Here is a 26,834-nt window from a genome sequence, read left to right as displayed (position 1 = left end):
TCCACAGAGTCATTTTTTTATATAATTTCTTCTAGTAGGCAAAGATCTCAATTAAGCTAAATTTACTCAGCCCAGCTTACTAAAAATACAGCTTACCTTAGTTTAAAACAAAACATTAAGAGTGACACCACCATACTGTCCAGGCTACAAGACTGGGAATTACAAACCTTTCGAGCTGTGTGCCGGTCACCAGCAGGTGTAGTCCTCGTAGCCTCCGTCAATGTTTTAAGAGTGGAACGGATGAATTCTTAGTGGGGCATGGCATTGGCTGAGTGTTTAAGTGGGCAGGAAGTTGGGTGAGCTCTTAAAGGGACATAGCGATAAATAACGTCTTCGCTGGATGTGACGCGGATGAGTGACTTCAGCCCACGGCATCAGATGAGTTTTTAAAGAGGTATTTAATTGGATGTGCTTTTGAAGGGGGCATAGCTTCTGATGAGCTTTTAGCGACCAGCCGAGCTGTATGAGTTCCTAGGAGGCATGGCTTGTGTGAGTTTGTACAGGGGCGATACATTTATATGGGCACTGGCATTGGTGGGCTCTTACAGAGGGATGGCGTTGGAGGAGTTCTTAGGCGGGCATGGCGTTGAGTGAGTGCGTACAGGGGCTTGAAGTTTATACGAGCATCGAGATAAATTGATCTTGAGTTAGGGGCATTGTATTGGATTTTTCTTACAGAGGTATGGCATTGGGTACTTTCTTAGGGGGGCACGACGTTGAGTGAGTGTATAGGGGCATGGAATTAAATTATTATTGAATGGCACTGGATGATTTAGCAGAGTGTTATAATAGGGCTTCTAGAAGCATGACAGTGGGTCCCAACATACGCCATGGAGTTAAGACAGAATTTAGAACCAGACCTGAGTTGCATAAACTCTTACAGAAATGTATTGTGAATAGGGTTTATATTTTCACATGAAACACTATTAAGAGCAGCTCCAGGGATTGTTCAGATAATTGGGGACATTCACTGTTGCCTTTGTGTCATGCTTCTGTGGAACTTGAATGAATAAAGTTAAAACACCCCTTCATTTCCTATCTGTTGCTAACACAACCCCTAATATGCTGACATTCAGAAAAGCTGTGAACCCAGATTATTTTCTTAAAAGTCTGCTAACTGGAAACAAACATTTAATGCGTTCTGTGATTACCCACATTTAATTTAATTTCACTCATTCCTTCTATGGGGGATGGAGCTGGTTGTTTTCTGTATTTTAGGAAACCACATTTCCTGCAGCATTGTTGATTTTGGGGCAGTTTATGATTTGTGTAATGTGTGTAAAGCGACCGGAGAGCTTTTCAATATCTCCCTTCATCCGATGATGGACAAATGTGAGGGGAGGGGAAAGAGTGGACACCCCTCCTCCCTTCCCCCCCACACACACATCTTTAGAACACCTACATTCGTTCTGAAAATAGTGTATATGAACATACCCTTTATTCTGATCTGCATGACTGTATTCTGCTATTAAAATCATGAATATGAATGCATGCCATAGGAAATCTCCAAGAAACCTACACAATGTCATCAAAAACTTCCCTAAAAATGATTCGGGTGGTCCACCCCCTCCCTGCTTCCATTAAAATGACACAATCCATCCTTAAATGTCCCTTGACACAGAGAAGGAAATTATAAAAGGAATGTGTTTCAATGAAAACATTACTTTAACTAGGAGTTGACTAATTCCAGTTATGGTCTCTCTAAATTAGAAACAAAAAACGTCCAAACTTGTGTTTTCTGGGGGGCTGTGTTAATGTGGGGGGGCTCGGTGGACATTAGCTGCTAGTCACCCACATCCATTAAAAATAACACACTTTATTAACTAATGTTCAGGTTGCTTAATGCAGGGGGCTGGCCCGTGCTTATTCGGTAGTCTTGTAAACAACACAACGGTGTTATTTGTCTCGAGGCACGGTGGACAACTTACAGCACTGCTGTGTGTAGGGCAAACTGTTAAATAATATATTTACCACTTTACTCGGTTGCTGGTCACACGGGCACTCTCCAATATTTATCCATAAACACAACATCTTTTTCTGCTGTTTCTCCGAGGTGCCTGATTTAAACTACACACGTTTGTGTGCAAATTGTGTTTACGCCAGTTGCAACCAGTTGCCGGAGTAAAAATACAAAACACCGAGATAAAAAAAAAATGCACAAAGTACAAAAAAACACTCGTTCCCATAAAAATGTGGCAACGGTAGCTTGCACACGAAGAATAAACTAAAAAAAATACATTTTTTGCTTCAAAAAGGGCTCCTGTTATCAATCACATTGCTAATTTCTTGTTACAATGTTGCTGTTGAAATGCAGAAAATGTAAACAGGGGCGCAGCAGGCTTCTTTTCGCGGGGTGGTGTGTAGGGGGGGGGGGGGATGTTTATGTAAATGCGTGAGCCAGAGAGGCTCATGAATGGCATTTGCAGTGACTCAATGCGCACACACCATCCCTTCCAGAGACTCCAGGCCGCCTTTTCCTCCCTCCTTGCCTCCGATCCCAGCTGACTGGCAGCTCTTGTTTACTGGCCAGAGACTTTCAGAGAGTGTCTGAAAGGGGGGAGGAAGAGGAGGAGAGAAGGAGGAGGGGAAGTTTTTTTTTCCTTTCAGCAAAAAAAAAAAAAAGAGGAAGGGGGGGAAAAAAAATCTCACGCTCTCAGTTCTGGCTTGTGCTGAAAACCCCACTTTTAGTGGGTTCCTGGGAAGAAGGGGAAAGATCCGGGCCAGGCCCCCACCTCGGAAGCAGCCAGCCCCCATTTTGCAGAGGAAGGTCGAAGGAGGCGCTGGAGGGGCCTGCTGGGCGCTTGGGACACAAGAACGTGGTCCGAGGAGGAGGAGGAGGAGGAAAGAGAAGAAGACGACACGGGAGGCGATGAAAACAACAACAGCAGGATAGGATCTTTTTTGCACATTTGTGTTGGGCCCCAGCCTGGTGAGGCAGCCGTATTGTCCGGGGGTCTGGGGGTGCCAGCCAGAGCTGCTCCCACTGCAAAAGGAAAGACCCCGCCCCCCCGTCTCTATTTTATATATATCTTTTATTTGTCTGCAGATTATATTTTTTATGGTGGCAAGGAAAAAAAAATTGCAAAGGAAATACTTTTTTTTTTTAACAGCTTTTCCCTGGATTGTTTGTTTTGAAAAGGACGTGGTTCACACATCATTTTCCTGTGATTAATGCAAGAGGAAGGGGCTTGACGTAAGCAACAACAACACAGCAAAACGCGATTATATGTTTTTTTGTCAGTTTCGGTGGGGGATAAATTGACAACTTGTGCACGGTCCGGAGTGGAGAAGAGACCGCACGCGCTGCAGCAGCTCAACTGGCTCAACAATTTGCAAGGGGGGGGAAATAATATTTATTTTTCTTCCTTAAAAGGATAAGGGTGCAATATTTTTAATGCAACTTTATTGTTCTTTAAGAGGGGCATTTCGGGAGAGGGGTCGTTGCATAAAGCTCCTTGATGACCTGCAGCAAAAGCAGGCTTCCAGGCACTATGAAAAGTCATTTTTTTAGCAGCCAGGATCACATCATTTAGATCCAGGTGGAGAAAAGGTGGGCACAGGAAGGTGAAAGGAGTACCACTGTCCCGAGCAGTGGATTTTTGACCCGTGGACTTTGGACATACACCCCCAGGAGGGGAGGGGGGGGGTCTGCCTTCTCTGGAGCACCGGTTCACGCCAGGACTCTGTTTTGGGGCACAATATCCGACCCCAGTGTTTTGGGGTCCCACAGTCGCAGGAGGATGGGGTGGAAAATCTTCGTGGTCTCTTTGACCCTCTGTATTTTGGCTTTCGGCGGCAGCAGTGACGGTGAAAGTGAGTATAAGATGTTTTTTTTTTACAACTTGTTTACGTTTTTTTACATTTGTTTTACCACTTGTTTACGTTTTTTTCTAATTATTTCCTGGCAATTGAATGTCTGTATTTTTGCTCTAACGCTGTATTGTTTTATTTTAATTTTATTTTGTGTATTTTCCCTCTGTTTGGCAGTCTTTCTCTTATATGGTGACGGTCCCCTCCGGGCGCCATGCACTCGCTGCTCCTCCGCCCCCTCCAGTGACTGGTTCCGGGCCTGGCCTCTGCTGGGCCCCCAGAGAGGCCCCAGGGCCGATCCCCGGGCTCCTGGGTGTCCCCACTCTCCCCGGGTGGTGTCGGGCCCGCTGCGGCCTAGCGAGCCCCGGGCTCGAGTGAGGGCTCAGGCCGGGCGCGGGTGGGGCGGCGCCGGGGATTCTAAAATGGAGGCGGCGGGCGGCGCTGGAGGACCCAGATTGTAAACATAGGGAAAGGAGGGGCCTGGGAGGCGCTGTTTTGTCTCTGAGGGGGCGTCTGAGACCCCCCCCAGAGGGGAATTTGGGTAGGTAACTGCTCCCCCATGAGGACTTTGAGAACCCAGGGGGCATTTCAGCCCTTAGAGGGGGGCTATTTATCCGCAGGGCCCCTCAAGGGGTAGATAATCAGGGGGCTTTTGTCCACACAGGGAGTGTGACACTCAGTTGAGGGGGGCATAAGATTACCTACCCCTTAAACCCTACGTACTTGCCCCATGAGGACTCTGACAACCCAGGGGGCTATTTGAGGGGGCTATTTATCCCAGTGGGACATTTGTGCCCCCAAGAGATTTCTAATCTTCTCTGAGGGAGGCCATTTGCTGACATAGAGCGTGTGACAACCTGTTGAGGAAGGCACCTGGCCTCTTGGAGTTGCCCCATTACCCCACACCCCCCAACACCCTACCGACCCAGGTCCCTGGTACCCACTAGCAGTTTGATAACCCAGGGGCCCCATAGCTCTTAGCGGGGCCTATTTATCCCCATGGGACACCTGTGCCCCCAAGAGATACTCATCTTCCCTTGAGGAGGAGTGTCATTTGCCCTCCTAGGGAATATGACATCCCTCACCTCGGTACCTGCCCCTAAGAGGGGTCAAATCCCTCTGAAGGGAGGCTTATTTGCCCCTATATGGAGTGTGACAAGCTGGCGGCTTGGGAGACCCGGCACTTTGGAGCATACGTGTCAACAAACCCTAATTTAGATGGGAGACTCGCCATTTTTGAAGCCAAAAATGACTTTGTTTTACTTGTCTCCTGCCTAAAATTGGGTCTGCTACAACATTTCAATTGAGTAAAATAGGTTCTTCAGATTTTTTCTTTCAAAATCTCCCACCTCCCAGTGGTAAATATTGGCATGCATATTAGAGGTGCTTGATTCCACCCCACCCCCTGGTATTTGCCCCTCAAGAGATGTCTAATCACTGGGGGCAGGGCAGTCATTTGCTCTTGTGAGGAGTCTGACCTGGGTGATGGGTGGGAGGTGGGGGTCTGACCTGGGTGGGAGGTGGGGGTGTTGCTCTTAAAGGTGTCTGATTCTGGTCTGCTCCTTCTCAGATAAGTCCAACACCCCCCTTGGGGTGGGCGTGTGGTTGTGAGAATACTGACCACTCTGGTGTGGTTCACTGGGACCACGGGGACACCTGACCCCGCTCTGACAAATGTGGGGGTGCTGTCTTAAAATACACGAATTCTTTCTTAGTGTGGAGTCCTGCAGCGGGGAGTATGTGTTTTTGTGGTCTGCAGTGAGAAGCATTTTTGAGGGCCTGTTGAGTGAGGCTGTGAGGGACTTTTTAGAGCTTTCTATAACGGTGGTAACCTTATAAGATGCATGCCTATTGGTTGAAGTTTTGTGACACTCTTACATTTTTGATGGCTCTGTTTGCAGAAGTTTTGAGGCTCTGAGGGCATCTTGGGTCTGTTGAGGGATGTTTTGAGGGTGCAGTTGATGACCTTTTTGAAGACCCACTGATGTGACGTTTTCTTGGCTCTGGGTATTTTAGGTTCCATTGAGGGTCCTTTGGGAAGGTGCTGATGGGATGTTTTAGGTATCAGTTTAGGGACATTGTTTGGTTCTGCTGATATAAGTTTGGGGGGTCTAGTAATATGTGGATAATATTGAGGGATGTTTTTGGCTCCTGAGTGCCTTTGTGGGCTCTCACAATCCAGTGCTTACTGTTCATGGCCATTTTAGGGTCTTTTTGAGGGGCATTTTGGGATCTTTAGAGAAGGTCTTGGGACACCTCAAGGTGTTGCAGGGTAATTTGGAGCTCTATTAAGAATCATTTTAGGGCCATATACATGAATTTTGTAGGACCCTCTTGCAAGACATTTTGAGGCCTTCCTGAAGGATATATTCAATCAATGGATAATTTGTGCCCTTTTATGGGAAACCTTATGACTGCGTTGAGGGACATTTTGAGATTTTTGAGCAGAGGGGCATTTGCGTAGCTCGTGTACTTTTGGGGCGCTGTAGGATTTTTTATTTTTACATCATTGATGGACATTTTGGGCTTGCTGACGGGGTTCATTGAGGAGCACATTTTGCTTGTTTTGAAGGTAAGTAGTTATGAAATTTGGAAGTCTTAATGGTGAACCAATTTTAGAGCTCTGTTGATACACATGGACATATCTGAGGCTTGTTCAGGCAGTATTCAGCAGTTGTGACAGTATTCCTAATCCCAGAGATATTTTGATCAGAGGGACATTTCTTGACTGTAGAGGGCCATTTTCTCTCTTGCCTTGAGTGTCGTGTTTTGAGATATTTGAGGAACATTTTTGACATCTATTCAGGGGAAGTTTTCTCCCATTAATCATTTTGAGTCTCTTCCTCCTCAGATTTTTTCCTCTCAGGGCTTGTTGTGCCGCTATTTTGAAATCAGTAATTGTCTAACAAGGGACCGTTTGTGGTGTAAATTCAGATTGTATTTTTCACTGACTTCAAAGAAAATACATTTTTTTTCCAGGGTACTTAAAGGGTTGCACCATAAGGAGGTGTACACATAATTAGCCTAACATTAATTGTTGCTTATTTATTAAGGACGACGTGGCTCAATCAAGGGGCACATTTTGGTTTAAAGGGGTTTGAGAATCAATTGCTGAGACATTTGTAGACTTAGTTAAAAGGAGGTTTGGGTCTGATATGAGAGCCATTGTCGGGGTTCAAATCATTCACATTTTATGTGCAACGCTGAGGACATTGCAGTTTAGATAAGAGGGGTTTTGTGTGATATTTAGAGAGGAATTGGGTCGTTTTCTAGGAATGTGTTATAGGCTTTAATAAACGACACTTGGAAGCACTGAAGTACATTTTTGGGCTCAAAGACACCTTTCTTGAGGTTGGTTCGCCCTAAGTGGGTAGAAAGATTTTAACTGTGTAGGGGGCACACGCCAGCCTTGAGTTTCCCCTTGAATACCTTCAATGTGTTTTTTTTTTTAAAGCTATTACAAAGTTTCAGCATTTTAACCTACATTTTGTAGAACCCGCATTTCTTACCAAAGGCAAGAAAAAACAGATCATGCGCCCACACACTACTGAATGAATGGTTAAATGCCCACGCGGTATCATAACGAGGCTACGTGTCTCTCTTCGCGTTCCACATTTCCAGAAGTCCCAAGGAGAAACGGCAACAGGTGTGTGTCTTCTGGGGGGTGAGCATCAGACCTTTAAACGCTGGAGCACGTCACCTCCAAGCTGCCTCTGTCACCCACTGATCCCACCTGCTCAAACGGGGAAATGAAGATTTCACGAAAGTCCCTGATTTAAAACGCAAGAAGCTGTGAAGTGGCTGAGAAGCAGAGGAAATCACCAGCAAACAGCAATCCTGCTGGTTTCCCAACTTTAAATTATAAGAATTTGGGAGAAAGCAGTTTTAAAGTCCTGAATTGGATGCGTTTTGGGGGTGTTGTGATAGTGGATGCAGAGGAGGGAGAGAGTCCAGTCCTTCGAAGCCATGCTCATGTGTTTGGAATGGGATATTATTTTTAGGGTCCAAGTGGTTGATTTTTGCAGCTGTAGTGTGACAGTGTCTTTAGTTTTATGGGAACCCCCCTAGGTGCAAGTGCTATTTCTGCTTTTTCTTTTCTATGCCTATCTCAGGAGGAATATTTGCGGAGTCAAGAATTAGTCCGATACCCAATTCGGGTCAAGTTTGCGCTATATAAAACTCTGTAAAAATAAAAATTAGTGATAAGCTTGAGCGGTAAATTATGTTCCGCTCGCGGAATTTGCAGCATTAGGGTAACTTTGCGTTCCACGGAGAAGACGGAATTGCCCTAAATTCCACTGCTTCCTAGAATTTTTTGCTTATTCACGCTTTCAAAATGCGTGTTCGCAAGATATTTCTTCCCGAGCATGCAAACAGCGTTCGCGAACAGGTAAAAAGCCCAGCGAAAGGACGGAACAAGCAATTCTGCGTGTTTGTGGAACTTTTGCGTACTCGCTGAGATTTCTTACCGTTTCGCAGAGCTTTGCATAGTGCGACTACGCAAATTACGCCCACCCCTAATTAGTGACCATTTGGGATTTTCATACTATAGTCTGCTTACTTTTAAATGTACTCTGCTTGTGTACGATTGCCTTGACCAGGCCTTATTAATAATCATAACATTTAAACTGACACTTTTCCTACAGCGCGGCCTGTCACTTCGTCTAATGTTGCGGATGGGACCTCCTTATATCGGTCAGGCTTCTCCAGCGAGTAGCTCTAGAGCTACCCAGAAGTAGATCTTCTGCGTGCAGCCCAGCCCAAAAAATTAGAAGCTTTTGCTTGGTTTAATCAATATATTTTATTTTGAAAGTTTTATATAGCGCGAACCAGATCTTTGCAGATATCAGAGCGCTTTACAGAGCATACATAACAGGCCATTAGATATGGCGTACTTGTGGGTAATAAGTGGGGTGGGGTAAGCATAGGAGGGAGCATAGTAAAACAGTTACATCAATAATGCAAGTGGTACAAATAGGTGAAGGCATAGACCGCCAGGTAAATCAACAACACAAGTAATACAAACAATCGAAGGGATCGAACAGATAATACTGATCGGTGCAGCGACTTTGAAAACCGACGTCAATAGCACAAGTGTATTTAGCCATGAGGATAGCTTTTACTTCTTTCTTAAAGAGTGTGATGGATGATATGAGCCTTATAATATTAGTAGCTTCGGGTGATTTTTATTGAACATAAGTAGCTCTTATTACAGAAAAGGTTGAAGACCACTGTCACTGCCAATAATTCTGGCTTGTTGCAGGTGTTACGTTACTTGTTTTGATATATCTGGATACAATGACAGAAGAGGCAAAATACCAGTTGGGCGGCACACTATACTAAGCACAGATTTTTAGCTTACATGTTTTAAGCCACGCTTTTAATTGCATCGAACAACCCCTTTGGAGAGAATCCCCAGTTTTTTCATCCCACTTTAAGCCCTGGAAACAACACCATGTCACAGTCACCTCATGGCCTGGCACTGTGCATCATGCATGACTCCTGACTCTGATTGCCTATGTACAGGGGAATAGTGAGCCTTCCCCCGCCCCACCTATTGCTTTAGGAACTACAGAAAGGGTAACATTCTTGATAGGCCTCTTCTGTCTGCAACTCTGCAGACAAAGGCTCAGCTCATAATTAATATGAAAAGGTGGGTGAGTGAGTAAGTGAAGGGATGGGTGGATGGATGGCTGGATAGATTAGTGAAAGGACGAATGGATGAATGAAAGGGTGAATGGATGGATAATGAGAGATAGGATGGAAGGATGAGTGAGTGTAAGGATGGATTAGAGAAACTAAAAGAATGTATGTATGGGTAGAAGGGTAGATCTATGGAGAAACGGCTGGCTGGATGAGTGAAAGGATGGATGGATGGATGAGTGAAAGGATGGATGAGTGAACGGATGGATGGATGAGTGAACGGATGGATGGATGAGTGAACGGATGGATGGATGAGTGAACGGATGGATGGATGAGTGAACGGATGGATGATGGGTGAGTTAATGGGTGGATGGATGAGGGAGATCAAAATTGAAAAGCTTCCCTCAAGATGAAAATGTGAGTCATTTTAGAATTTTTTCAGAAGATGTTAGGAGAAAAATGTTTCAATTTACAAAATATATTTAAAGCTGATATAGGAGTGATCAATCTTGCGGCGTGAGGGGAGATTTGTTACTCCTATTGGCGCCAGGGGCATTGCATTTATGACTGTTATGTATTACCCATGTAGAGGCATTCCAAATTGATTAAAACTTTTTACATCCCGCTGGCAATCCTGCTTGATGCACTGAGACCATTTCTGTTAAGAATCTTAATCTTATCCTAATAGTGACTTGTAGAGCACTCATACACCGGTTGGTTTCATGGCGCTTAGAAACTAGGGGGATTCCAGTCCGGAACAGATTATTCATAAGCCTATGTGAATAACCAGGTTTTGAGAGATTTTCTGAAGTTGAGCAGGTTGGTGCTGAGTCTGATTTCCAGGGGATTGGAGTTCCACAAACGTGGGGCTAGAGTCGCGAGCCTGCAGCCCCTTGGCGTTTCAGTTTGAAGGTGGGTACCGCCAGAAGGTGGAGTTGGGCTGAACAGAGGTTCCAAGTGGGGGTATAGCGAGAGACGAGATTGTCGATGAATTCCGGGCTGCGGCCATTTAGGGATTTAAACACCAGGCAGCCGACTTTGAAGGCAACGCTTGGGGACATGGAGCCAGTGCAGCTTCCTGAGGAGGGGGAAAGCGTGTTGCAATCTAGGCTGCTTGTGTATTAGTCGGGCCGCTTGGTTCTGTACCAGCTGAAGTCGCTTGGTCAGGCCGAGTGAAAGTCCCAGGTAGGTGGCATTTGCGTAGTTTAGGCAGGACAGGACCAAGGCTATCACCACCTGGACCAGTGCAGCGTGGAACAGTAGCCTGCTTATTTTGCTGATTTTGCGTAACTGGAAAAAGCAAGCGGAGGCCACCGAGCCCACGTGTGTTTTTAGGGAAACTTCGTTACCTATGGTGACCCCTAGGCTTTTTACTGAGGTGGAGGGGGCAGGGGGAATCTTGCATGGAGGGGTCTCTATGGCCGGAATAGTCACCATTACCTCAGTAATAATAGTAGCTTGGGATGATTCCAAAAAAGGTGGCAGAAAAGGCGAAGGCGTTTAGGTTAACACCAACCCGGTCCGGGTTTCTACAAGGGGATTTATTTCTGCTCGAGAAACAAATAAGTATTACAATGAAAATGGGCTTATGTTTTACATTTCTGCGCACAGAAATGGATTTATAAGTTTGTGTGTGTCAGAAGTAAGTACACTTAAGAGTACTCCAGGAAGGTCACTGCTTCAGCCATTTCACAGGAGCTATCTGTGATTTTGTGTGTGAATTTGAGTAGTTTGAAAAAGCACTCCAATTATAGATCTTAGTCTTTTGGGTGAAAAGTTGTGACTTTTTAACCCAGACTTTTGTGACTGAGACACAGGGTGTTGAATTTTTGTACTTAAACTACTCTTTGACATATGACTCTGTAGTGAGGAGGTCCACGCAGGTAGGTTGTAATTAAAGACGATTTATTCAAGCAGGTTACAAGTAGTTAAGTTGTGAAGGAGAGCCCCACCAGGAGCAGGCTGTCTGCTGCTCAGCCCATGCTCCACTGTCACTTCACCTCTCTGTGTCTCAACAATACGAGGCTCAACAAGACTCCAACATTCTATTGAGTCAGAGCACAGGCACTGGCTGAGCAGGAGTGGTAAAATACATAACATAAACAAATGCAGGATACTACACCTTTCCTTTTAGGTGTACCCTAGAGACGGCTTTAGTTGTGTCACTCCTCTCTTGTCCAAAAAATCCCAATACATATATATTTGTGGATGCATGACGTTAGAACGCATACATTGACAACGCGTACCTTTACAACGCGTTCGTAACAACGAAAGTTGTTACCACGCATTGCGCTGGGGGGCGCAAAATTGATTAATTTAATTTACTATTCCAACACCAGTCCCCGTGGATAGTAGGGAAGGTGTTGGGATAGTAAATTAAATCATTTACTATCCTTGAGCGCCCCCCAGTGCAATGCGTGGTAACAACATTCGTTGTTACGCCCGCGTTGTAAAGGTATTCCGTGGTAATGCTTGCGTTCTAAATGCTGCATACCATATTTGTGTGTGTGTATACATATATATAATATTAATATTTATGTGGCATTCAAGTTTTGATTACATATACCACAGCAGGGGGGCAGCCCACATAAGTCACTGACTCTCTTCACTGTGAGGAACCGCACATTGCTCTTGCATGCACATATCTGCCTAAAAATTGTAGTCTACCTCCGCGCCAGTGCAGTTAGGCCAATTTTTATTTTTTTGTTTTTTAACTTTTATTTTTGCACTGGTTAATTTTTTACTTACATTTTTGTTTGCAAATATATATGCCTCTTTAAGATGGTGGTGTTTTTACTTTTTATTACTTTTAATGCCTATTCCAGATGCTTGAAAAATATATATAAATCCCAGGCATTACAAGGCAAGATTTATAAGGGGAGAGGATGTGGTCTGGTGGCTAGATTGCCGACTTTGGTGCTGGAAATCAAGGTTCGAGCCTCAGGGTCACGTCCACATCCTGTGATTCTGAGCACATCGCTTAATTTCCTTGTGCCTGAATGTGTCCTTGTGTAACGTAACCGGTGCTCATGTAAAGCTCTCTAATACCTTCTGGTCGAGTTCGTGCTATATAAATCTGCATTAAAAAATTAGCTTTGCCAGTGCTTGATTTCATTCTGTACTACACCTATGCTGTTGCTAAGACGCCTCAAATTCTAGGCCTTTAAAGGAGAGTTCTCAAAACCACTAAGCACAGTGTCTCTGATATTTCAGGTCCTACGACGTAGCGAGAGTTGCGTGCCACGTTTAAAAAAAGTAGGAATCTGGGTACGTGTACGTTTTCTGTGGGCCTTTATGAATGGGCGTAAAAAAATCTTTTCAAAAGACTTTCAGCATGGTTTTTGCACCGGTCACTCAAAATGTGTCTTTGTTACGCGAGATCTCTCAAAGTGACGTTTGAAACGTGGCAGCGGTCTCGTTCCCTTCCATCACTCCCTACAAATCTCTCCCAGGCTGTGGCTTGAAGCAGGAGGGTCCTTTGCAGGTAGGCAGGGTACTTATCGTAGAGCGCTTCTCCATGCTGGCCTTTTAAGTATCTTGATGAGTGAAGTGTGTCCTATCTGCGGCATCCCATCAGGGCCTCCCGCCTGCTCCTCACCCGCCAATCAGTCCCACCTGATCACCGCAGCCGGGCACCGTATGGTACAGGTAGCTCTGGCTGGATTGGTACGTACTGCTTTTGCTTCCATACTATTGGTTACTCTATTGGCCTTGGAACTTCAAGGGGTTCTGCTTTTCGTTCCAATTTACTCAATGGTGTGTATTACTAGAACTGTGATTCTCCTGGGCCCCAGGGTATTGGCGTGTGTTGGGTGGTCTTACCTGGCGACGAGGCTCCCAAGATTTTTGTTGTTGTTGTCATTGGCCATCATGGTGCTAATGTTTAGATTGGAATGGGTGCTGTCGCCGCTGGCAGGTCACCGTGGTAGCATGTCCTCGTTGCAAATCTGATGTTTTGGTTCTAGTACGGTTTGTAGTGGTGCGACGCCCTAGAGTAAATTGTTTTGTCTATTGGAGCCAGGTTACGTCATGTACCCAGCCTTTGTTGCTGGCCAGTCTTTAGTTGGAAGTGATAATTTACAAGATTGTGAGAACGATACTTCGGTTTATGTAATGCGTGTTGTATGAACCTGGAATTTGCTTGGGATGGAGGTGAGACTGGATTCAGGTGAGTGGTGGGCACCTGGCCTTTTCTTGTCATGGTTCTGTCGCATTTAATCGTTGAATTGGTTGTGCGACCAACCTCTTGCGACTCCCTGCCTACACAGATGAGCTTTAGTAGTTTGTGTTTCTCCAGGCAAGAGTCCTAGGTTTGTACTTTGATGGGACATGCGTGATCAAAATTTTTTTTAGCAGAAGGCCATGTTGTTTTTGTAAACATTTTGGAATTGTTTGTGAAGGTTAAGAGGATGGATGTAGTCTAAAACCTGTATGTGAGGCTCTTGAAATGTGTAAGCATGGTACTGCAGAGTCTCTTTTCGTTACCAGTTCTACCCTCGCCGCAACAGCCATTACTAATTAGCATGGTGGCCGACAACTACGTTAAATAGTAGTAGTCGGTGTTGCATCGAAAAAGTCTGAATCCGAATGTGGGCAGATGATGATGCTGTGTGCTTAGAGCTAGAAAGCAGACTCCATTCTATAAATTGAGGTCAACCTTGGTGCTTTTCTGTGTTTTTGTGATAATCCTGAAATCTTGGCATGGATCTGGCCCGTCTTGACCGATGGTAGATGCTCCTCGTTTGGGAGAGACCGGTTTCTTGTAGATGAGTTAATGAGCATGTGTGTTTGGGTACAGAAGGGAAAGGTGGAAAGGTTCCTCCTGTTCTACTTGTGACACCACCAGCTGCCAAGTTTCACTCAGTTTATCCACTTAAGAAGTATGTCTGAAGATTTGCTACCCCTGGGAAGAAGGAAACCTTTTGACTTTCATTTTTGGTCACACATCTGTTCCCCGTTCTTGCCTGACCCAGGCTTCTTTGATTGGTTGAGTAATTAGCAGGAACAGCTTGGCCAGACCAGGAAATTTCAGCCAACTGGCCCACTGTTGGGAGTCTTTTCCAAGGATGTCTTAGCGGTGTTAGAAAACATGACAGTCTGCCGCACAGTGCTGGCTACCTAGCTTCCAATAAAAGACTTGTCTTCTTTGGTGCACTCCCTGTGTTCCTGTGAGTGGTGGCCATGTGGACAAGCACTCTGCCTTAGAAACTCAGTACTATGATGTGAAATTAGGCCTGGCTGCCGGTTACTACCACGATCCAGGACTTCCGTATGTTGAAATTATGACAGGCTACCAAAGAGTTCAGTTTTCTTACTCCAATGCATTGTCATGGTTGGTGAGGGAGAAACCATGAATATTTATGGTGGACTGTGGAGGCACCCCTGGCTTCTTCGGTGGACTGTGGAGGCATCTCTGGCTGCCTCGGTGGACTGTGGTGACATCTCAGGCTGCCTCGGTGGACTGTGGTGGCATCTCTGGCTGCCTCGGTGGACTGTGGGGGTAGCTTTGGCTGCCTCGGTGGACTGTGGGGGTAGCTCTGGCTGCCTCGGTGGACTGTGGTTGCACCTCTGGCTGCCTCGGTGGACTGTGGGGGTAGCTCTGGCTGCCTCGGTGGACTGTGGAGGCACCTCTGTCTGCCTCGGTGGACTGTTGAGGCACCCCTGGCTGCCTCGGTGGACTGTGGAGGCACCCCTGGCTGCCTCGGTGGACTGTGGGGGCACCCCTGGCTGCCTCGGTGGACTGTGGGGCACCCCTGGCTGCCTCGGTGGACTGTGGGGGCACCCCTGGCTGCCTCGGTGGACTGTGGGGGCACCCCTGGCTGCCTCGGTGGACTGTGGGGGCACCCCTGGCTGCCTCGGTGGACTGTGGGGGCACCCCTGGCTGCCTCGGTGGACTGTGGGGGCACCCCTGGCTGCCTCGGTGGACTATGGGGGCACCTCTGGCTGCCTCGGTGGACTGTGGGGGCACCTTTGGCTGCCTCGGTGGACTGTGGTGGCACCCCTGGCTGCCACCACGACTGTGGAAAGCAAAACACACAAGATGATGGACGGAATGTTGCACAATGGCAAAACATTCACCCAGTCGCAGATCTGGGTTTAATCCATCATTATTTTGCTCACCAAGCCACCCCAGTTCAGACATGGCCATATGCAAATCAGTCTTGACCCTGTGCCTCATGGGAACAGTCCAGCCCGAACTGCCAAGCCATGTCTTCCCTGGACTGGAATCAAGCATCCTAGGACCGGTTTCTGGCTTTCAGCCGTCATCAGCCAGGATAGCTTGACTCCAGTGGCGTAGTGAGAACGGGACCCACGTCTGTGCATACCCTTCCCATATAGGGTGAAGAGCAAAACACACAAGATGATGGACGGACTGTGGAGGCATCTCGGACAGCCAGAGTTACTAGTTGCAGAACCACCAATCTCTCTGGCTTGTTAAGAAGGTACCATCACAATTATTTTTTAGTCTGTGAAAAGTGGGATTCACTGTTGGTTAGGCGGAGGCCTATGGTTTCTTTTGTGTTTTTGGCTTTAAACATGGGTAGGTTTTTAAATCCAAGGCATAAAAACTATAGCGGTAGAAGCAGAATTTATTGGTCACTGGCACCACACACATTTGTTCATGTGGAGGGTTTAAAGTTTCAAGTCAGCGCGAGCTTTGCTACTTTGTACATGGCCAGGATATATAACTTAAGCTACATCGAAGGTGAGTGAAAACAGTATGTAAAGTTAAAGAATGCATAGGACAAGGGAATAGTGTGAAAGCTGGAAACCTGGTCTGAGCTGTTTCACAAGACTCCTAACAGGAGAGATACGATGGGTGTAGAAGTTCTTTCTCATTTGTCTTCAATTTGGAGATAGAGCACAAGGAGTCAAAAATTGTCGTACACACCAATATTGATATTCTATATGCTCATATTTTAACTTTTTAACCCGTTCAGGGCGGCGCGAATTTTCACGCTGTGCTGAACGTTCTTAAAAACGGTGTGGTCATGACGGAACGGTTCCGTCATGAGCACAGCCCAACCGGCGCTCATGACGGAACCGCTCCGTCATGAGCACCGAAGGGGTTAAAACTTATTGCATGGTTTACAACAGCAAAAAAAAACAACCATGGTCTATATATGATTTCGAACAAAGCATGTAGTAGTAAGTTTACCATCGTCTTTTCAACTTCAGGGGAAATTCAGGTGGTTGTTGTAAAATTGGAGGTTCCATTCTTGAAATGGCGTTTGGAAAGGTACATCAAAACTTACAAAATAATCAATATAGTTAAAGCCCCTTCAGCCAGCGTTTAAGATCTCCAAGCCGTTTGGAGGACGATGGACCGTGCACTATGTCTAAAGAGAAGGTTCATGCAGATGGTGGTGGATGGACAGTTAGGATAAGCTTATGAATATATGTTTTCCGTTAACAAGCTAGCAAACTGTGGTAAGATGGATATAGAGGAACAATCAGAATTATCCCAATGTTTCCTCATATGAGAATATCTTCCAGATCTTCCAATACGTGATCGACTAAATGGGTCTTCAATCAGATGCGTTTTGTTCTGTTGTGTTTCTCTATGGGGAAACTACGAATTGTATACACGTTTCAGTTTGCCGTCGAATGTGTATCCTGTTTTGTTTTGCTTGGTAGACTCTATAGGGGCATGAAACATTCCGTCTTTGCTTGTTGGTATCGGGTTATCTCCGGAGTATGTGACTCTGACGTGTGGCCGCGATACGTTACTCCATGTCCATGAGGGCATTTGGTTTAAAACTATGACAACGATGGTGTTGGCTTCCTCGCGCTGACAGAGTTCACTCCCCCTGAAAAATAACACAATCTTCTGAAATAGAAAATGATAAAAGGAAGTCATTTGTTAAGATAACTTTGACATCTCCTGCTGGTTTGCACACCTGCGCCAGCACAGTCTTTGATGTGGTAGAGGAACAGAAATAACTCGGTGGAGGCACGGTGTGTTGTGCTAAATTCAGAAGTTTGTTGTATGGTTTACCGACATCTGGCAAATGATAGCACTCGAAGAAGTCCCCTTTTCAGTATTGCACAGCAGAATAATATAGTATGATTGGTGATGACTTCGAAAGTTGAAACTATGAGACAAAACACACATTTTAACATGCTGAGCTACACTACTTCCCATCATCATTTCAATGTAGTCTATTTCAAGAAATTCCTGGAATATCGTGTAATTATCCACATCGGATTTGTCCAACACATTTTATTTTTCTCTTGATGAATAACACTGACTTGAATTTGAAGATGCTGATTGGTCGTTTTTAAGCCCTCTGCATTATCCGGTTAGGTAAAAGCATTAATTAAAGACTTGGAATTATAGATGTCTGTGGTCTTTTGCGAAGAATTGATTCTGTGGTAATTTGATAGTTTACAGTAAGTGATCTTGCATCCGTTGAACTCAAAATCTGTTAAATTAAGACCATGTAATGAGATCTTGATTTTATATTTTTGGTTTCAGATGGGAGGTCTTGTTCAATTTTGAGTACTTTGTTGGTGTTTGCTGTTTTCTGTAATTTACTAAGGTACAGAATTTCTTCCCAGTGTTCTTTTCTTACCTGGGAGATCTTTCAATATTCAAGGTAAACCCGATTGTCTAACATTTGGGACTAATCGATTGGGAAGGGTTTGATGGTTATCTTGAATGTGTCTGAACTGCTAACTATAGACACCTCACTAGTGTTAAACAGTCCATCAATATGACCGCGTTTATGAACTTTTTATTGACGGAACTTGGAGCCAGGTCGGTGAAAAGAAATGATCATTGCATGAATGTAAAGAGACCCCATTCTCTAAACTAACCTGGTAAGATAGCATACGTCCTTACTCATCCATAGATCCATCGTCCAATAATATGCAGTCGTTTGCTAACGCCATTCCCTCCAGAAATACTCGGATGGAATTTGCGCGTTTGTCAACAACGTTTTCTATAAAGTAAACTTACTTAATAAACTAGTTCTCTTATCCCCTTGCAAAAAAGTGTGCTATTATTTCACTCCTCTTACATATTTCCAAACTATCAAAGTCTGAGGGAGAAACATAGCCCAAGAGTGTACCTCAAATAGAATCCCTACCACGACCACCGAACAGTTGTCATGATCTGAGAGTAATTTCCCTTTTAATGAAAGGAAATCCAAGCAGCTTTTAGGATTCAAAGGAAACATCTTTGTATTTTTGCATTGACATAAAAAGGGGGCTGGGTTACCACAAATGCTTCTTTTCAAGGGAGATTCTTTGACTTTGGAAAGGTGATAACGTTTCTATTTTTTTTAGTTAATTACTTGTTAAACTGGGGTGAATTCTTACATTGCTGAACATCGAGGAATTCAAAATGATGCCTTTTCTAATCCAGAAACCCCACTTTTCCCGGATGCGTGCGTTAAGAAATCTTTTTTTTCTGCATATAAAAAAATCAAAATTGTAAAGGGTTTTTAATTTGTTTTTAATATGGTCTAATGGCAATGATCGTTCGAAGAGCATTATCTTGAGATAATTGCCCTTCACCCTTGCAGTGAGCCCCTGCCTCTGAGCGAATAAGGTGGTCGGCAGCCAATTACCTCATGGTAACGGCATGTCTAGGTTAAGTAAAGGAGGCTGCACGCAAAAAGGTTCAGCTTTGTTGAGCCCTTAGTTGAGCCCAGCACTACATGATTATTTCCAAATTAGATTGGACTTTCTTGAATGCTACCCAATAATTATTTTCGATATACGTGTGTTTTTTTTTGCCTTTTCATTTTCCACTTTTTTTAAACAGGCTTTTAAAAACTCCAGTGTTGTGACCATCCAATGAAAATGATGCTGAAGCATTCCTTTAATATTCCAAAGTTGGTATTTAACAGATGGAGTGGCCTTTCGAGATTGTGGAGTTAAAGATTTTAGATTCTGTATCCATAAAGTGCCATTCGATCAAATGTGCGATTAACCAAGCAAAATCATCTAAAAATGCATAGGACAAGTTGGCATAATCGGAGTGGTAAAGCTGCAATCTTTGCGAAAGGTGAGTGTTAAGAACCTCATGGTTAGAAAAAAAAACAAGCCCAACCTCCTAATCAGAATCAAGAAGACTAGAACAAAGAATGCACCCTTTGAGACAGCCCCTTAGTATAATCTTGTTGTACATTTTTCTTTTTCTGTTTTGTCAGTGAAACACACAGTGCCAAAGTTAGTTTCAAAAGCAGCTGTTAGAGAAGAGCTTCTTTTTAGCAGACACCCAGTTGCAGTCAGAGCTCCGCGTTAACCACAAACTATGCGACCGTGGGCCCTGGAATCTGCAGCTTGCAGAGCATCTTTCTCTTCCTCACAACTTGTGAATAAACAGCTGTATTTTGCAAAATATGGGCCACCGGATTGCATTTGGGAGTTACTGAGGTCTCTGGCTATAAAAACATCTGTATATTTATTTAAAAGTGGGTGCCAAGCGACTGCAACAGAGCCGTGCGCCATGGTGAAGGATTCTGGGAGAGCCAAGTTTTTCAGAATGCACTGGGACGATATTAATATGAGTGATCCTATTACTAATGCCCATTCGTAAAGCGTGTGTAAGATGTTAATTTTAATATACTACACCAGCATAAGATTACACTGAAGCCTGCTAATGGGTAAAGATATCCCCAAAGTCAACAGACAGCCCAAGCACAGCGATGCATAACTGCTCCCCCAACGGAGCAGAACGAATGCCAAAGCTCTGCGGCACATGCGTCCACGCAGTTCCATAAGGGGACGTAGCTGGCACCTCCACCTTCAAACCTGTTACTACGCAATGCATTGATGGGTTCCAACCTTGCCCATCAAAGATCCTTAAACCTAATGGCACACAACTTAAAAACAAAAAAAGGGTACACACTGGATTGAAACTTGTAGCTTTCGCCTTGATCTTTGCACTCGTCCTGTTTTCCACTGCGCTGTACACTGAACAAGACATGTTGCATAAGTTGTGGCGACTTATGTAATTTTTAGGTGTTGTAGTCCTATCTGTCAACATGTAATTTAAGGTCTCTAATAATTAGAGAGTCCTTAATTACATGTTCAAACTATAGATAGACATCAGAGTAAATTGGTAAAGACAATGTGATGTTAGAATGTGTTTCCTAAAAATGTAAGTAGTTGCCCTTGATTGTGGAGGAACCCAACGTCTTTGCTCCAGAGATATCCGGGTATATAGTACAGCAAGATCCCCCAAAAAACTGATTTATTGCAGAAGTGTCTAATCCAAAATCAATGCAAATCAAACTGATCCGGTGGAGGGCGGGACGGCCTGTAGGTTTTTTGGGGACAAAAAAATATTGAACACACATAGCCAGCGAAGCTATGCTTTGTGTGTGTGTGTGTGTGTGTGTATTATGAACAGTTTGGGGTGGTAAATGGTGGACGTATGTCACAGACTTTGTAGTCCAGTCAAGAGTGAATGGTGAATTGGGTGTCGTGGTCTGGTGCGTGGTTGTATTGTTGTCTGGTATGGATGAATGCATTTGATTGCGGAACTTATTATCCCACTGGCCAAGCATGCAATGCTGTGAGGATTGTGATCTGGTTCCACCAAGGGAGCAGGGTTTTAAAGATTCTGTGAAGAGCTTTTGCAGGGCCTCTTGATGCTTATTTCCGGTTGTCCTGCAATGTTATTTTTGCTGTAGATTGAGATCATAGTGTTTGATTTAATAGTCTCTATATTTTTCTCATATCTTCCATAATGTTTTTTCAGGCTGCCTAAGATGTTTCTTTTTGTTTCCAGCTGGATATACCTTTTCTGGTTTCTGTTAGATTCAGTTTTTGAAGTCTCTGAAAGATAGCCTGTTTCTGTGACTGTAGCTTATTTTTTTTCTGGCCCTCATATGGTTTACTTTTCTCATCCCTGTTATCTTTGCTTTTTCTGATCTCTGCAAGATTTACTTTTTTCGGTTGCTTTTACAATTTGTTTTTCTGGTCTATTAGATTTTGTGGTTCATGTAAAACTTGCTTTGATGGTCTTTGTATTCTGGTGAAGGACTCTGCAGTGTTCATCTTTTTCTAGTTTCCATATGTTTTCTCCTTCATGTTCTGTGATATCTGCTTTTTATCATAACTGTGCAATTTGATTTCTTAGTGTAATTTGTGCGTGTCCTTCCTTGTGACTGCCTTCTTTTCTGGTTCCCATGATCAATCAGGTTTTGACATCACGAAGGTCCTAGAGTCTGGACAGACCGTCTGTCCGTCTGCAGGTCAGGGGTGTACCGCAAGCCCTTGCAGCCCCTGTGGCAAAGTAGGGCCCAAATCAGCCCAAGGCCCAATCAAGATCTGGGAGACGTAGGGGCCCCTCTGCAACTGATGCCCGGGGCCCCCATCGTTTTGCCACTGCTGCTGGTCCCCGCATGCTCTCGTGAATGGCCTTGCCCAGATATTGGTGGGTGTAGACGACCCAAGATGCCTACGGGGCCACGTGCACCTAAGATCTTGGGTACAAATAAACTTTCATTGAGAGTTACTCATGGACAGCACAAACTGCAGGCATCAGAAACTGAAATAAACAGTCTCACTTGCTTTTTTATGCAACTGCTGTGTCCAATTTGTGTTTTGCTAAGTTAAACAAGCTTGTTGTATTGCACTTTGTTTCGTAACTCACTTGATAATTCAATGATTTCCTTGTAGGGCATTCTGGATGCGTACAGTATTGAATATAGTTCATGTAACTTTGCACTCCGATAAGGATTGGAAGTTTGAAACTGCGAACACAACTCTGCTTAGGGGAAATATATTTCTCTATTTTTTACTGGAAGGAAGATTTATTTTTGATGCTTGGAGGTTGTAAGGGTGGGAATCTGGCCAAGAGTGAATTTTCTTATTCCATTTTCCTACGGCAGGCACTCAATAGTTACCTTTGCAGGGGGTTGACTTTGACGGTCTCCACTTGGGACCAGAATCCTTGTTCACTCTTTCCGTCCGAGCCTGGTAGGTGACGTTGCTAATTTCTGATCGGGGTAGAGCTGTGGTAAGTTGCTTGGAATTCGCGCAGCGGAAGGCCAATCTGTCCCACTTTGGATCTGGTTCAGCTTGTGTCTGTGGAAGAATTCTGGCTTGAAGTGGTGAAATGACTTGAGTCTCGCTGTGCTTGAAGCTGCATCATGAAAGACCTTTCCTGGAATTTGGAACTGAAAAGGATATTTAAGGTTGCCTAGCAGTTCAATCCGCCAGCAAGAAACAATTTATTTTTAAAATTTCACTTCAGAGGAATTAATGCTAAAGGCGTGTCCTTCTGAGAGGCGTTCTTCACTATTGGGTTTGGTTGTTCACACAAGTTTTAAACAGAAGCAGAAGGGGAAACTCTCTCTTGACCTATAACCACTTTGCTATTGGGAGCAACCTCTAATGGCAAGGGCATACATAACCAAATAAAAGATGAATATGTGGTCTATTTATTCATTTTTATTTTTAGAATCTTTTTTTTATCATTCTTTGAATCATTTTTTCTACTTTTTTTTGGAACAGGTAATTTATTCACTGTATTTCATATAATTTTCTTTAAATACATATACAAAAGTTCATTCTATAATTCCATTATCTGGATAGACATACATATCATTTTTTTTTTTAAAAACGAGACGGTTATTATAATCCAGGTCGAGAACCAAAAACACATCCACTCACTCACACATCCTAATCATGCATAAATCCACTACAACCAAAAGAACACCCTGTTGTTTTACACCAGTTGTCTACTATATAACCAAGAGGTTAGATCTAAATAAAGGAATGGCCGACGCGTTTCGGTGGGAAAGGGGGTCCCTACTCTTGTTCACAAAAGTTTTTCCTTCACGGATCTATTTTTTTTCCATAACATAATCCGTATTTTGACTCGTATTTGGAAAACTTGCTTTCTATGCAAAGCGAGAAAGGATCCTTAGGCAAGAGAAGTTACCGGATGATCTCTTTGTGATAAGCGGGTGTTCCGACTATAATCGTTTTATCGAGCTATTAACACAGATTGAAAGATTTAATGCTCCTCAGGCATATTGCTTGAGCTTTGCCTCAAACGGATGCTGCTCAAAACCATGCCATGCCATGATCATAAAAGGTTATTGCTCTCCAACCACGCTATCAAGTTATTTTGGTAACCACCAGCTGTCCAGGTCGTGGGGTGCTTGTAGAAACCCCAAAGCTGCTGGATGCCAGCTGGCACATTGTCAATGGCAGCTTCCTTAAGAGACAAGGCAAGGACTTCACCTTCAGGAGACCCGTGTACCCTTCAGTGAAAGTGTCCGCATTCAGGCAATGACCAGCATTTTTGTTGTTGTTTTGAAGGATTCTGATGTGTGTCCGCAATATCCAATTAGGGCACTGAGATACGATTGAAGGAGGTACATCAGCGGTGTCCAACAACAGGTTTTCTTCTTCTTGAGTTAAATTTATGTTGAATGAAACTTGATTTTGTCATCACTGGCTTTCCTGAAAATCTAGCGTGGGTCTAGCAGCTCTTGAACCCTTGATCTATGAATTGGATCACGCGACTTGTGTGTGTTATATTGGATTCCTTGTTTAAACTTGGAATTATCTGGCAAGTAAATCTGACTTGACTTCCTAATGTTCTTGAAGCTTGGCTGCGGTACAGAGGTCTCTGGAGAACTGCGCTGGTTGTACTGTTGTCTCTCTGACTTTGGTTGCAGGCCAACTCTACTTTCCTTCTCTTAACAGGAACTGTCTTAAATGAATTGGTTTGTATGGTGTTTGCAATGTTTGTTTAATTTAGTGCTTCATACGTCTTTTACAGTTTCGTATTAAATTGGCGGACCTTAAAACATTGGAATGGTGACTTAGGATTGTTCTACAAGCTGTCTTGCCGAGTCACAATGAAAGTGACTCGATCGAAGAATCCAGGTCAGAACAATAAAGTAAATATGCGAATAACACCTCTATCGAGTCACTGCTGACACCATACCATTAGTATGGAGGCAAAGCAGGAATGTGTTGTTTACTGTCAGTGTGTGTTTGTGTAACCAATCAGTAGTTACTTAGTGTGGAAGGAATTTTTTATGCTTTCTTCACAAACTCCGCCCACTTAATGAGACGTTGGGGAGGGGTTTGAATTCCGCCCCTCCCCGGCGTTCCATGCAGGACAGTCTTTAAAGAGGGGCTGGCAGGGCAGTTGTCCAGAACGCAAACAGAAAAAACTCACAAAAATATTAATAAAATGCTACCATAGTTTCCCAACATGGCTCATTACACTCGCGTTGAAATCTGTATTTCTCTTTCTCTGAGATATATATCAATTTTTTTTCATTTCACATTATTTATCACCTTTTGTCCTGCAATATTGATGTCTACTACATTTAAAGTTACTGTCTTGCTCATATAAGTTAGCTTGTGAATTAAATGTATATTCTATTAAGAAAGATGGTATATGTAGTTTTTCAACGGAGAAAAAAGGGATTGGCAGGAGAGCCTAGTTGCCCCACTCCTCGGGCAGCTAGAATATTGCTATCCTCTGTAATGCTGAATAGATCTCAGTTCTCGTTGTTCCAGTTGGTTACAAAAGTAGTTTTTATATTGCCTCCATCTCGCGATATCGAATTAATCGGAGTGTGAACCGGCCCTCCGCTAGGTCATATGCCCAGGCATTGACCAGCTAGGGGGTTGTACAATTTGTGACTACTACTCACTAAATTAAACCGGATAGAGTGCGCTTCTTACATTTTTTATCTTTTTTTGTTTATAGAGGTCTTGATTAGGCTTTTAATGCGGCGTTCAGGGGCTGGTCGATAAAGTTTGATGAGCAACAATCCAGTGCGGTTCAACGGCACAAGTTGTGCCAACAATACCCTGAAGGTACAGGGAAGTTAAAAGTGAACCTTGTCACAAGCCTTAAGTTTTCAAAACACCGCCTGCCAGGGTGACCGGCTGGCACTTCTCCCAGGCTTACAGTAAACAAGCCAGGCAGGCCGTTTGATTGATTGACTCATGTGGCGAGGCAGAATTTCTGATGCCCTTTGGTGACTCTTTTCTGACAGTCCTCTGTTCAACCTCCCCAAACATGATTTTACTACTGGTTTGGTGTATACAAAGCTCAGCTCCTCAGCCTATTTTTAAAATGTAATTTTTCTGTATCCTGATCATTTTCCTAAATCACAGCACATTGAAAATTTTTGATGGGCTTCTTTAAAAAAATGCAGGGAAATATTTCATTTTGGGGTCCATGTCAGTTTGGGTGTAAACTTGAAAGGATGTTGAGAAACAGCCGCCATTTAAAGATCAGGGAAAATCCCTGGGAAGAATTTAATTTAAAACTCGTGAAGTTGAAGTATTTTTGCTTTCATACAAGACATTGTATTTTAGATGGTGTTTCACAATAGATCATAAAATGTTCTAGCTCAATTGTTCATTCTGTTGTCTTATTTTAAATGGATATTTATTGCTTGACCTAAAACATTTCCCTGTAGTTTTGCAGTTCAAAATTCAGCAGTAAGAAGTACAAAAGCTGGGAAATCTGCAATAAAGACAATATATGAGCTAACAAAAATATTCTAAAGTAACTAAGGAGGGACACTCGGCTCTTCACAAATTCTCAATAAATAAATTTTAAAATAAATTAAGGGTTACGATTAAAACTCATGTTCATTTATGTAATATTTGTGCACTCACCATTGTAGCCCTTAGATTGGAATCGGTGTTTCCATAAAAAATCAAACTGAATTTAATTTGTCGAATATTATTAATTTGGCCGAAGAGTATTTTTATCTTCCTGAATGGAATGATCTTTCAAAGTACACATAGACCGAGTAATGTCGCGTGTGTTGAGCTCCCGTCAGAGGGATTAGGTTCCAACGCTTGACTCTATTTACGAGTGGGCATAACATTCTGCCCCGGAGTAAAAAATCGTAGCAGTATTCTATGCTCACTGTTTCAAGGACTGCAGCACACTGCTCTTTAGACTTTTTGAGTGAAAATCTCAACTAATCCAGTTACTGTAATTGGAACCACCAGCACCGAAGTACAACTACATGTTTCAATAATGTTGCTTTGACGTCCCACCCCATGGCACGTAACCAATTGCCCCTCTGGTGGATTCTTGGAACTGATGGAACTATTATGCCTTGTGGGAGCCCTGGCATGGGAGTCTTTTTTTTATTTTTGTACTTTCTTTTTTTGTCTCTATACTTATTTTTAACTTCTGATCATCCCCATACATAGCAGTGGTTCATATTATATGAATTAGTTGCCGTGTTATATAAATACATGCTTAGAGGCTTTTAGTTCATGGTAAGCAATAGTTATAATTATTGAGTGCATTATTTTTTTTATTTTTGAGATTGAGAATAAAGCACAATCTCATCAAGAAACCTAAAACTACATATTGGGTAAAGACAGGGCCACCGGAATTATGCAATTGTGCGACCGCA

The 26,834-nt window shown here is 43.7% G+C and overlaps 1 protein-coding gene across 1 annotated transcript in view; it reads left to right on the top strand.

Annotated features, from left to right (window-relative positions):
• Nucleotides 1–2,503: 2,503 nt before the first annotated feature.
• The window catches only part of INSR (insulin receptor), a 305,153-nt gene continuing 280,822 nt past the window's right edge, over nucleotides 2,504–26,834 (top strand). Inside the window, exon 1 of the mRNA XM_078670766.1 lies at nucleotides 2,504–3,813. Within this exon, the coding sequence (XP_078526892.1) occupies nucleotides 3,741–3,813 (73 nt within the window). The 5' untranslated portion in view covers nucleotides 2,504–3,740. The remainder of the gene's footprint in view (nucleotides 3,814–26,834) is intronic.

The sequence above is a fragment of the Lissotriton helveticus genome, chromosome 12, assembly GCF_964261635.1.
Source record: "Lissotriton helveticus chromosome 12, aLisHel1.1, whole genome shotgun sequence".
NCBI classification, from domain to species: Eukaryota; Metazoa; Chordata; class Amphibia; order Caudata; family Salamandridae; genus Lissotriton; species Lissotriton helveticus.
Note: the sequence above shows the minus strand (reverse complement) of the source record. Positions and strands in the feature narration are given on the sequence as shown.